Source organism: Ranitomeya imitator, chromosome 1, assembly GCF_032444005.1.
Source record: "Ranitomeya imitator isolate aRanImi1 chromosome 1, aRanImi1.pri, whole genome shotgun sequence".
Taxonomy (NCBI): domain Eukaryota; kingdom Metazoa; phylum Chordata; class Amphibia; order Anura; family Dendrobatidae; genus Ranitomeya; species Ranitomeya imitator.
The window spans coordinates 418,522,223-418,535,216 of NC_091282.1; the positions used below are offsets into that span (position 1 = coordinate 418,522,223).

The following is a 12,994-nucleotide window of genomic DNA, read 5'->3' on the forward strand; positions in this document are numbered from 1 at the left end:
GCTTCTCTGTTGGAGATCACGGTGTGCGTTCAGTGTGAACGCATACCGCGATCTCCCGGGAGCGTCACTCTGTGAGGCCCAGACTGCGCTGGCGCCTGCGCTTGCGCAGTCTATAAAGGCTTCGGACAGAGTGACGCTCCCAGCGTTATATTATAGATGGAGGTTATCTATGGGGCCATCATATAGAGTGGAGATTACAGTGATGGGGCCATCATACAGTGTTGGAGCCATCAAACAGTTTCGAGACTACTAAGGGGTCAGTATACTGTGTGGATGGTACTATACAGTGAGAGGGCATTATACTGTGTATAGGGGAGCTGTACAGAGGGGCAGACTAGGGACTTTATTAAATGTAAAGTGGGCACTTATTGTTACAGGGGAACTCAGGTTACTGTGACTATCAAAGGGGCACACAGAGGGCATTATTACTTTCTAGGGGGCAAAATGTGGGTGTTGTTTTCCAGGGCACTTGCGCCCGGCATTACTATATTATAGAGGGTTGCTTTATAATTTAGAGGGCACCGAGAACAACACAGCAGGAGCAGTAATATGGACACATACGGCAGCAGCGGCTCAGTATTGGGTTATCAGCAGGATGAGGAGTTTGTGCAGGTTGGGAATAGATGGTGATAGCTGGAATGTGAGAAGTTAAACGTGTCTTTGTTGTATTCTCTGCAGCCGAGTCCTGGGTGGAAGAAGTTGTCATGTCAGTCTGGGCCACATGGAAAAGATGGGAAAAATGAACGATTCCATCAGAAAGAACGTCAGCGGTAAGTCATTATCTGCAACTGTGCGGTGATCTCTTATATGTTCTGTAGGGCCGGTATCTACTACTGACCATATGGCGGTAATATCCATGTTGGTCTTTGTATAGAGATTATCTCCAGTAATAGGGCGGTCATCTACTGAGGTTCTCCTCCGCTATTAGGGGGCGTCACCGAGTTGTAATCAAGGTTACCTGGTTAGGCGCTTCGCCCCCATGAACCAAAACCCTAGCTACGCCTCTGAGCCAAAGACGAGGATTTCATCAGTGCAGTGTGTCTATATATAAAGAAATCTCATGAGACACGCCTACTGGGTGTCTGATGTCAAGGAAAAGCTATTGTGAAGCATTGGAAATATCTATCACATGCGCATAAACAATGCAAACGCATACCAAAACACATACAAATGCATGCACACGCATACATTTTTTTCGTCATGTGTAAGATGATGCAGATAAAAAACGCTGCGTAAGCATGCGTTTGCATGCGTTTTTGCATGCATTTGCGCATGCGGATGATACGCTGCGGACTCAAACGCTAATTTGAACCTAGCCTAAGACAGTTGAAGATGAAATGATCTCTAAAAGTGCTAAAGTTAAAAAAGACGCATTTTCTTTGTATTTTAGGCAAAAAATATATATTTCACCACAATGATCAAAGATGTGTGGAGGAAAAAGGTCACAGAATTTCAGAAAAAGAACATCTCGCCAATTTTTAAGCATGAGGTGGATAAATCATGCTTTGGGGCTATATTGCAGCCAACGCCACGGGAACATTTCACGGGTAGAAGGAAGAATAGATTACATTAAATTTCAACAAATTCTTGATGCAAACATAACACCATCTGTAAAACTAAGCTGAAGTTGAAGAGAGGATGGCTTCTACAAATGGATAATGATTAGGGATGAGCGAATAGCTTCCGATAACTCCTTATCCGAATAGCTATAGCGCTTACCGAATAGCAGAATCGGGACCCTGGATACCTGGAGCTGCAACACATGCAGCTGAGGCGCCAAGCAACTGATTATCGGGAGCACTTCAGGTATCCAGGTTACTGAGGCAGCTATTTGGGAAGCGCTATGGCTACTCGGATAAGGAGTTATCCGAAGCTATTCGCTCATCCCTAATAATGATCCTAAAAACAAGTCGAACTCCACAATAGACTACCTCAAAAGGTTCAAGCTAAAGGTTTGACCTCAAAATAGCAGTGCATGCAAGTTGACTCAGGTTTCTTACAGAACTGAAAGAATTTTTCAAGGAAGAATGGATTAAATCCCTCAAACAAGAATTGAAAGACTCTTTGCTGGCTACAAAAAGTGTTTACAAGCTGTGATACTTGCAAAACGTGTTGCTACTAGGTACTAACCATGCAGGGTGCCCAAGGTTTTGCTTTGGGAAATTTTTGTTTTTATTATTTTTAAGATGTAAAAAAATGACAGTATGTATTATTTTTTGCCTAATTTTTTGTCTAAAATACAAAGGAATTGTGTAATATTTAACTTTAGGCATTTTAGAGATAATTTCATCTTCAACTTGCATCACTCTTCACAATAGCAATAATTTTTATCAGAGGAGCCCACACTTTTATATGCCACTGTACATAAATACTAATTCAGCATAACAAAATAATGGGTTGTGTGATGGATCGTACAAGGAAAGGGGTGTGTTGACTTCACTCACCTCTGAGAAGGAGAGAGAATGACCCAGCAGGCATCGGCTCTCTGGTGCCACCACTTACTCCAGGTCAGTCAGGGACTGCACAGCGGGCAAATAGTCTCTGGAGAGGCTTACCTTATAGATACGAGTTTTTGAGGTGCTCCCAGTGAGGGAGAATATATATCACCAGTCCAGGCTGGGGATATATATAAACCTCCCGGCCGTCACTGTCAGAGTTCCACAACAAATAGATACAGAAAGGACAGGCTAACGGAGCGCCAGGCTGGCGGTCAGGGGAGATGTTGATTGAGAAAGGTCCGATGCAGCTCCTGCCGGGTGCCTCAGGAGAGGAATAAACTGTAAGTTGCAAAATACTCCGGTCACATGGAAGCGCACAGGACACAGATGAAAGGATTAAAAGTTTATTTGTTTATTGAAATCCACAACGCGTTTCGACGGAACAGCTCCGTCTTCATCAGGTGTCAGTATACAGAGAGTGGGCCAGAGTGAGTATATAAAGAAGCACCAACCAATGAGATTTAAGGAGCAATTGTTCAGAACACATGATTAGGTGGAATCACATGATTAATTAAGATACAAGTCGCAACGCAGTTTAAAAACATATACAGTATATCAAAAAAGATTAAAAAAACGGATACAGCATAATAATATAAAATCAACTAAAATAAAACCAATAAAATGCGAAATAATAAAAAAAAAAAAAAAAAAAAAAAACCAGGGCAAAAATGCAGCCATTATGTGACCTTTTCAATGATGAGATTTAACCCCTCAGGTGCCAGTGTGCCGAGTTTAAAAATCCAATAACTTTCTCTTCTTACTAAATTGGTAAAGCGATCAGGCATATCCTTTGGTATCTGATCTATGATGGTAAGCTTTAGTGAACTTAGGTTCCTATTATGTACTGTGAGGAAGTGTTTTGACAGACTATGCATTAAATACCCATTCCGGATGTTCTGACGGTGTTTATTCATCCTTGCATGCATAGCCTGTATCGTCCGCCCGACATATTGCAGCCCACAACCACATTCGATCAGATAAACTACATAACTAGAGCGGCAGTTTACATGACAGTTAATATTAAAACTGGTGTCCGTAGTATATGACCGAAATTCTTTCGCTCCATTACTGATGGAACCACAACATAAACACTTAGCTGCCCTGCAAGCAAAGCAACCCGGATTATGTTGTGTCCGGCAAGTAGATGTGGATGCACACTCACGAGTTACGTTGCTGGGAGCAACGATGTTACAAAGGGTGCGATTTTTTCTGAAGATGGTTCTAGGTTGCGCAGGAATATGTGTTGATAAAACTGGATCCCCTTTCAAGATGAACCAATATTTTTTCAAAAGGTTTCGTACGACCCCATGTGATTGATTAAAGGTAGTTATAAAACTCCATTTAGTGAAATCACATGGTTTAACAGACCTATTATTCTTATTTTTAATCTGCTCAATGCATTCTTTTTGTGTGAAGGCTCTGGCTCTTGTGAATGCATCAGAAACCAATTTTTTAGGGTACCCTTTACTCTTAAAACGATGTTTCAGGATATCGGCTTCTTTGAAGAAATCACTGTCTTTAGTGCAGTTCTTCCTGATCCTCCAGTACTGCCCATAAGGGATATTTAAAATCCAATTAGGGAGGTGACCACTGCTAAAATTTAGATAGCTATTTACGTCTACCCTTTTGAAATGCGTGGATGTTGAAAAGTGACCATGTGGGTCAACTTGTACCAATAAATCTAGAAATTGGATTGCTGTACTAGATAAGTTGGCTGTGAATTTTAGTCCCCAAGAATTCATATTCAGGGACTGAACAAAATCCAGTGCTTCTAGTTCGGAACCCGTCCAGATAATAAAAAGATCATCAATAAAACGGCGGTAGAGGGCAATTTTGCCAACCGCCAGTGGGGACTGCGCGATGAAGACGGACTCAAATGCCCCCATGAACAAATTAGCATAACTGGGGGCAAATCTCGTCCCCATCGCGCAGCCCCTCACCTGGCGGTAGAAAGCCCTTTCAAAAGAAAAAACGTTATTGCTAAGGACAAACATTACCGCTTTTTGTAAAAACTCACCTGATGAAGACGGAGCTGTTCCGTCGAAACGCGTTGTGGATTTCAATAAACAAAGAAACTTTTAATCCTTTCATCTGTGTCCTGTGCGCTTCCATGTGACCGGAGTATTTTGCAACTTAGAGTTCCACAACAGGCTTATATCGGGTCAGAAACAAACCCCTGGGTAGAGTATAATAACGAACCGAGCGTGCAGACTTGGGGATTCATGAATCGAGATAAAAGAGCAGCCCAAGATCAATTTTATGTTTAATCGCCGAAAGGCTAACTAGAAAGATACAGGTATACACACAGCTTTGACAAAAATTAACAGACCACTGCAAAATGTTCCATTTGTCTGATTTTTCTCTTTATAGGAAAATTTATGAGTAAAATGTAAACTGTTCATTTATTCTATAAACGTCTGACAACATGTCTCCGAATTTCAAGTAATAAATTTTGTATTTTTTTCTGAAAAGGAGAAATGGTCAAAATTGAAAAAACCCCAGTGCTTTCAGACCTCAAATAATGTAAAGAAAACAAATTAATAATCATTTAGAAACAACAATACTAATGTTTTAACTCAGGAATAGTTCAGAAATCAATATTTTGTGGAATAACCATGATTTTTAATCACCGCTTTCGTGCGTCTTGGCATGCTTTCCACCAGTCTTTCACACTGCTTCTGGTGCAAAAATGTAAGCAGTTCTTCTTTGTTTGATGGCTTGTGACTATCCGTCATCCTCTTGATTACATTCCAGAGGTTTTCAATGGGGCTCAGGTCTTGGCTGCCCATGAAAATGAAAAATGAAATTTTTGCCAGAGCTGCATACAAGAACAATATACAAGAATACAGTCAGGAGTGTAGTACAAGGGTAGGATACAGATACATTACAATTACCGTGTTATGTAGCATGTGACCACAGGGAGGCGCTGATGAATCACCAGTTCAAATCTTTGTTGCGTAATTCCCTGGCTGCATCAACTAACGGGCCTCCTGCCAGTAGAAAAACCATCAGTCCAAATTGAGGAGCTGCCTATTATCCCCTAGGCTGCTCCCTCCCACATGCTGTGCCAACCCCTAGCAGCCTCTCCTCCCATATCTGAGAGCATGGTTTTATGGCTAGAACTGTAGTATTAGCATTCAGTAAGAACCCGAGAGTGGACCCTCTGGGTCGTGGCTCTAGAGCCCCCGAGGGAGAGTGGGCCAGATGGAACCACACCCTATACAGGGAGCGTTAGGAGCAGGCCCAAGGGGGATGGAGACACAACTGCTAGAGCCAAAGGGGCGACTACAAGGAGGAGAGGAAAAGAAACTGAGGACTGAAGGAAACGGACAGAGGCAGGGAGAACTGGGAGACTAGACTTGATGCCTGACTGGTACGGTAGAGACACAGGAGTGGCACCGCAGAGACACAGGACAGGTGCGGCTGAGACACCAGGCAAGCACGACGGAGACACAGGACTGGTATGGCAAAGACACAAGGCAAATGTGGCAGAGGCCCAAGGCTGGCATGGTAGAGACACAAGGCAGGCTCAGCAGAGACTCTGGGCTGGCACGGCAGAGACACAGAGCTGAAACGGCAGAGACATGAGGCAGGCACGGCAAAGACTCTGGGCAGGCATGGCAGAGACACAGGGCAGAAACGGCAGAGACACGAGGCAGGCACTGCAGAGACTCTGGGCAGGCACGGCAGAGACACAGGGCAGGAACGGCAGGGGTACAGGGCTGGTACGGTAGAGACAAAAAGGGGCCTTAGGATAAAGGCGCTGGCAAGTAATGCAACAAATTCCCTAAGAAGCACAGGCATCTTGCCTAGGAAGACGCTGAGAAGAAATATCCAATGGACGCTGCCATACTGGGGAGGAGCCACCAGGTCGCGACCTCCCAGCGGCGAAGGTGCGACCGCGTATGCGCGAGGTGACAACGCGCCACGATCCGGAGAAGACAGAGGAGGATCAGCGAGGGACCGAGTCGGGAGCGCGTCGAGGGATGGGAGAAGGCAGGTAAGTATCCGAGGCCGTGACATGTGGATGCGCATAACTTTTCTCCCGAAGCTCTAAATGGGACGGCGGTGGCGCCACTGGGTTCATGCTAGATTATATCTGTGCAGAGAGACCAAATTTGGCTATCGTATTGAAATCCTGGTAGCTATGCTTTATAACTCACGTAGAGTTGTATAGGTGGTTGCATGGTATGGGCTTTCAATTATGTGCTCAGCTAGGTTCAGAGATATTGTATTATTTTATTATAGGTCATTTTTTAGATTCAATATCTCAGAGTCTGGTGCTGTTGAGCCAGGGATCTGTGGTGCCAATATGTCTGAGTCCAACAAAGGAAGCCATTTGGCTGGTAACTGCACAAGAGTTCAAACCCTGTGATAGTTGCTGGACTTGGTGCCTATGTCTTTTACCCACCTTCCCCCCCCCCCCCGGATAGAGTTTCAAAGGCCTATTTGCTTAAGCAAATTAAAAAAAGACATTAGTCTGTCTTGTCCAAAGAAGTGCCTTCGCTGGATAATGAGGTTCCATTGTTCAATGTGTATTTGACTCCCCTTTTGGCCTGAAAGAAATTCCAAAGGTGGGGGGCTGAATTTAGAGCAAGTATTTTGGGCCAAACTGTATCTGATAGGGAATTCCATCAGATATCAAAATGATATCAATTAGATATCATTTTCCCATATCTCACACCTCCCCCCTTTAGAGGGCGCTAGGGGGCATCACATTCCTGTGTTCCCCCTAGCGCACTCCCTCAATCTCCTTGCCTGCATAACCCATCAGTGTTACTATGGTCACGGCTCCTTTTGTGGCGAATGGAGAAGTGGTACTGCTGGAGCACCAGGCTCCAACGCAGCAACCTCCCATTCATCCCGGAGTTCATGTGAAACCAACTGAGGGGGTTTTGGTCCATCTCCATAATGAAGGGATGCCCATACAAATACGGCTGCAGACGCTGCAGGGCCCACACATTTGCCAGGCACTCCTTTACCATCGTGGAGTAGGCCACCTCTCTCAGCAATAGATTCCCGCTCCTGTACAGCATGGGATGCTCCTCGCCCGCTGTGTTGACCTGGCTGAGCATGGCACCGAGGCCAAAGTCACTGTACTACAAATGGCCACGCAAAGGTACCAGCTTGTAGTACTAGGGAGCTGGAGAGAGCGTTCTTGGACGCCTGAAAAGCGGTCTCGCAGGCGGCTGACCAGTCTTTCGCAAGAGGCAGTTTTTTCTTGGTGAGGTCCGTCAGGGGCTTGGCCAGGGGAATTTAGTGTGGAACAAACTTCCTATAGTACCCAGCAGTCCCCAGGAAGGACATGATCTGTTTCTTAGTCCTGTGGGTGCACCAGGATGCGATGGCATCTACTTTCCCGGGTTCTAGCTTCACAACCTCCGCCGCCTACCCGGTGACAAAGGTAGAAGACCACGCTCATGCCCAACTGGCACTTTTCTGGCTTGATGGTCATACCTGCCCAGTGGATCCGCCTAAGCATGTGCGTCAGATGTCCATTTGATCATCCCATGTGGGACTGAAGATAGCGATATCATCCAGGTTTGCAGCCGCGTACCCTTCAAGTCCCTGGAGCAGCGCGTTGACCATCTGCTGAAAAGTAGCAGGGGCATTCTTGATGCTGAATGGCATCACGGTGGACTCACACAGTCCAAATGGGGTGATGAAAGCAGAGCGCTTCCGGGCCTCGTTGGTCAGAAGGATCTGCCAGTATCCCCGGTACAGATCCATTATGGTCAGGTACTTAGGCCCAGCCAACTGATCGAGCAGGTCATCGATACGTGGCATAGAATCTTTGGATTCTAACATGGGCTGTAACTTGGGATTTTAACAAGATAAGTAATAACATATATTGATAAAGTTTATTCATTTTTACACACTGTATGGAGGAAATACTGTCAAGCCCCCATACACATCAAACAGTTATTGCTCTCCTTTTGACTTAGCTAAATTTCCCATGTGCTTTCAAACACAGAGAAAGCCAGAGTCAGACTTTTCTCACAGCAGCTTCTTGCTTGAATAGCAAAATGGTAGGGCATTAAAATTTAAATGACCCATCTTTTTTCCCCCCACAACATCTTCTGTCTGGAAGGGTTGGGAGGCCCTCAAACACATTAGGCTGGTTGCACATTTGCGGTTGTGTTCGCAGCGTTTCTGACGCATACATCCGTATGCGTCTTGGTTTCCTATCTTTAACATTGTAGACACAGGTGCATGCGTTTGCATGCGTTCTCCCGCGTTTGCTTACGCATGCGTATTTTCGCAGTGTGCAAGCTGGGCGCGGCTGACACACCATGATAGAATTTTTTTGGCATCAAATTTCCGCCGTCATACCCATGCAGACGCTTGCGGAAGGAGTGCATCAAAACGCATCACAGTCTATGGGAATGCATAGGAACGCAAGGAAATGCATTCACTTGCGTTTGCACAAGGGTCTATGCACAGAATTCCCATGAAAATTTTTTTCATAACAAACGCATATAAACCGCAAATGCATGCAAAAACGCATGCAAACGTTGTTTTTTTTATCCATCATGCGTAAGTTGATGCGGATAAAAAGACGCAGCGTTATCATGCGTTTTGCCATGCATTTGCGGTTGCGCACGAAACGCTGCGGACTCAACTGCAAATGTATACATAGCCTTAAGGTACCTTCACACTGAGCTACGCTGCAGCGATCCAGACAACGATCCGGATCGCTGCAGCGTCGCTGTTTGGTCGCTGGAGAGCTGTCACACAGACAGCTCTCCAGCGACCAACGATGCCGGTAACCAGGGTAAACATCGGGTTACTAAGCGCAGGGCCGCGCTTAGTAACCCAATGTTTACCCTGGTTACCAGCGTAAAAGTAAAAAACAAACAAACACTTCATACTTACCTTCCGCTGTCTGTCCCTCGGCGCTCTGCTTCTCTGCCCTGTGTAAACACAGCGGCCGGAAAGCAGAGCGGTGACGTCACCGCTCTGCTTTCCGGCCGCTGTGCTTACACAGGGCAGAGAAGCAGAGCGCCGAGGGACAGACAGCTGAAGGTAAGTATGTAGTGTTTGTTTTTTTTTAACTTTTACGCTGGTAACCAGGGTAAACATCGGGTTACTAAGCGCGGCCCTGCGCTTAGTAACCCGATGTTTACCCTGGTTACCAGTGAAGACATCGCTGAATCGGCGTCACACACGCCGATTCAGCGATGTCTACAGGAGGTCCAGCGACGAAAGAAAGTTCTGGCCTTCTAGCTCCGACCAACGACATCACATCAGGATCCTGATCGCTGCTGTGTGTCAAACTGAACGATATCGCTAGCCAGGACGCTGCAACGTCACGGATCGCTAGCGATATCGTTCAGTGTGAAGGTACCTTAAGATTGTCAGTCGATCCTGATATTGGTGGGTCAGAATGATTTTTGTATAATACGTAATGGCGGGTTAGGGGGTAAATGCTGGACATTATATGTACAGTACTATGCTCTCTTTAATTTCTACATCTACTATTTTCCATACTTAATAGTGTTTACTTGACTACCCCATAATATGTGTAAATTATTCATAAGTTGATTGCAAACAAACATTTTCTTGCTCCTATACAGTGAGGATGAAAGTTTGGAGGCATCAGTTATAAAAGCCATAAATCCAGAGAAGCAATATTATGGGAATCGAGAGTTTCATGACTCATCTTCTGTCTTAGTAGCAAAAGAGATTCTTGAGGAGGCGCCCGAGCTACTTACTCCACAGCTTGCTCATCTACTCAGAGGTGAGTGATTGCTCCTGATAAAACTGTACACAGTGAAAAGTGTAATGGAGTGTTTCTAAATCTCCTCATGCTGAAAGACCATGATCTATTCTTTGGTTAACAATCCCTTAAAAGACCACAGGAGGCTTCATAAAAGAAGCAGGGAGTAACGCGTTTGTTAAAGAGTAGCATTACATTGAATATTAAAAATGAACATGTAAAAGGCAGGAGCTAGCTGTACCGTAGGACTAGACAGGAATATTAAGTGATGCTATCTGCACATCAGTTGGGTGGCTGGAACAGCTCTGATGGTTGTTTTAACTTTGTATCCTGGGGCTGTGTGGCATTGGTGATAATGACACGCATGCCCTACAGTGGACAATGAATATGGATCAGTGTCCTGTGATTGCATACTTAAGAGTTCTCTGGTCAAAAAAATGTTTATATAATTCTCTTTTGATGGTGAAATATGTAACTTTCATTATCCTTCCATTATCTGAAACAGCTGTAATCAAAACTCCATTATGTGCATTCTTTTCACTCAGAATGCCCAATGTAACAACTGCAATAGCGAGCAGTGGGGATCAAAACAGAGTCATAAATGTGAATATTGTTTTTTCCTAATGTTGCATCAATGTTTCATATGCAATTTGACTATATTAAATACACCATTTATCTGTAGCAAAACTTTTTATTATGTATAGAAAATGTGACGACACAGAATTTTATCTTAATTAACCATACGTCTATTTACAGTGATCCTGGAGTCATTGACTGTTATCCATATGTTGACTTTTGAATTTATGTATTTGTTCTTCATGGTATCTCCATAGAAAGGTTTAAGTTTTTTTCATCTATTAGGGTATGTTAACATACTGCCGTAACCTGCCTGCAAAAGCACTAAATAAACTCTTTAAAGATTGACCATATGCATTGCAATGTAAAAACAACTCGATGTGCATACAGTGTATGTTTAGTCCCTTGAGCTTCTTCTTCAAATAAAAGAATATAGCAGCACTCTGTAAACCCTAAGGTGTATGCAAACACTGAATATATTGAATTTGGACTGCACTACTGCTATATAAAATATATTTATAAAATAAAGGTACTTCACTGGCAGAAATTTTCCAATTCTTGTGAGCCCACCAGCCACGACAAAGTGCACTGAATCTTTCTTTGATGGGATCCTAAACCTAATTTTTAACAAAAATGCCTCTTTCTGGCTAAAAGCCTACAAATTTAGCCTCTTAACGCCTCATGATGTCCCATTACATCATGAAGTGTGCCAGCAACTTTAGAACAGGTTCAGAAGCGTAGCCCGCTCCACACTGGACAGATGCTTGTTATTATTATTATTTATTTATACAGCACCATTGATTCCATGGTGCTTTACATGAGAAGTGGTTACATACAAATTACAGATATCACTTACAGTAAACAAACTAACAATGAAAGACTGATACAGAGGAGCGAGGACCCTGCCCTTGTGGGCTTACATTCTACAGAATTATGGGGAGGAGACAGTAGGTTGAGGGTTGCACGAGCTCCGGTGTTGGTGAGGCGGTAGCTTTGGTAGTGATGAGGAGGCAGTGGAGTCAGTGCAGGCTGTAGGCTTTCCTGAAGAGATAGGTTTTCAGGTTCCGACTGTAGGATCCGAATGTGTTTGATAGTCGGACGTGTTGGGGCAAAGAATTCCAGAGGATGGGGGATATTCGGGAGAAGTCTTGGAGGCGGTTGGATGAGGAGCGAATAAGTGTGGAGGAGAGAAGGAGGTCTTGGGAAGACCGGAGATCACGTGAGGAAAGATATCGGGAGATTAGTTCAGAGATATATGGAGGAGACAGGCTGTGGATGGCTTTGTAGGTCAGTATTAGTAATTTGAACTGGATACGCTGAGGGAATGGGAGCCAGTGAAGAGATTTGCAGAGGTGGGAAGCAGAGGAGTAGCGAGGAGAGAGATGAATTAGTCGGGCAGCAGAGTTAAGGATGGACTGGAGAGGTGCAAGGGTGTTAGCAGGGAGGCCGCAGAAAAGGATGTTGCAGTAGTCAAGGCGGGAGATGATGAGGGCGTGCACAAGCATTTTAGTAGATTGATGGTTGAGGAAAGGATGGATTCTGGAGATATTTTTAAGCTGGAGGCGACAGGAGGTGGAAAGAGTTTGGATGTGCGGTTTGAAGGACAGGGCAGAGTCGAAGGTTACTCCGAGGCAGCGGACTTCCGGTACGGGGGAAAGCATGATGTCATTGATTGCGATAGATAGGTCAGGTAAGGAAGATCTATGGGATGGAGGAAAGATGATGAGTTCAGATTTGTCCACATTGAGTTTGAGGAAGCGAGAGGAGAAGAAGGAGGATATGGCTGAAAGGCACTCTGGGATTCTGGACAGCAGAGCGGTGACGTCTGGGCCAGAGAGGTAGATCTGAGTGTCATCAGCATAGAGGTGGTTCTGGAATCCATGGGACTTTGAGTTGTCCCAAGCCAAGTGTATAGATTGAGAAGAGTAGGGGTCCTAGAACAGAGCCTTGGGGGACTCCAATAGAGAGAGGGTGGGATGAGGAGGTAGTGTGGGAGTGGGAGACGCTGAATGTGCAGTTGGAAAGATACGAGGAGATCCAGGATAGGGCGAGGTCTTTGATGCCAAAGGAGGAGAGGATCTGTAGTAAGAGGCAGTGGTCAACCGTGTCAAAAGCAGAGGACAGGTCTAGAAGGAGGAGTACAGAGTATTGTCCATTAGCTTTCGCGGTAAATAGGTCGTTAGTGATTTTGGTCAGGGCT

General features: G+C 44.7%; 2 protein-coding genes across 7 annotated transcripts in view; both read left to right on the plus strand.

Moving 5' to 3' along the window:
• LOC138670324 (protein prune homolog 2-like) overlaps positions 1 to 11,051 on the plus strand; it is a 157,573-nt gene extending 146,522 nt beyond the window's left edge. The window contains exons 4-5 of the mRNA XM_069757594.1: positions 10,076 to 10,239; positions 10,975 to 11,051. Coding sequence (XP_069613695.1) covers positions 10,076 to 10,239; positions 10,975 to 11,051 — 241 coding nt within the window. The remainder of the gene's footprint in view (positions 1 to 10,075; positions 10,240 to 10,974) is intronic.
• The window catches only part of PRUNE2 (prune homolog 2 with BCH domain), a 458,932-nt gene continuing 456,139 nt past the window's right edge, over positions 10,202 to 12,994 (plus strand). For all 6 annotated transcript variants that reach the window (XM_069763045.1, XM_069763070.1, XM_069763062.1 and 3 more), the window contains exon 1: positions 10,202 to 10,239. The gene's annotated coding sequence lies outside the window, so the exon portion shown is untranslated. The remainder of the gene's footprint in view (positions 10,240 to 12,994) is intronic.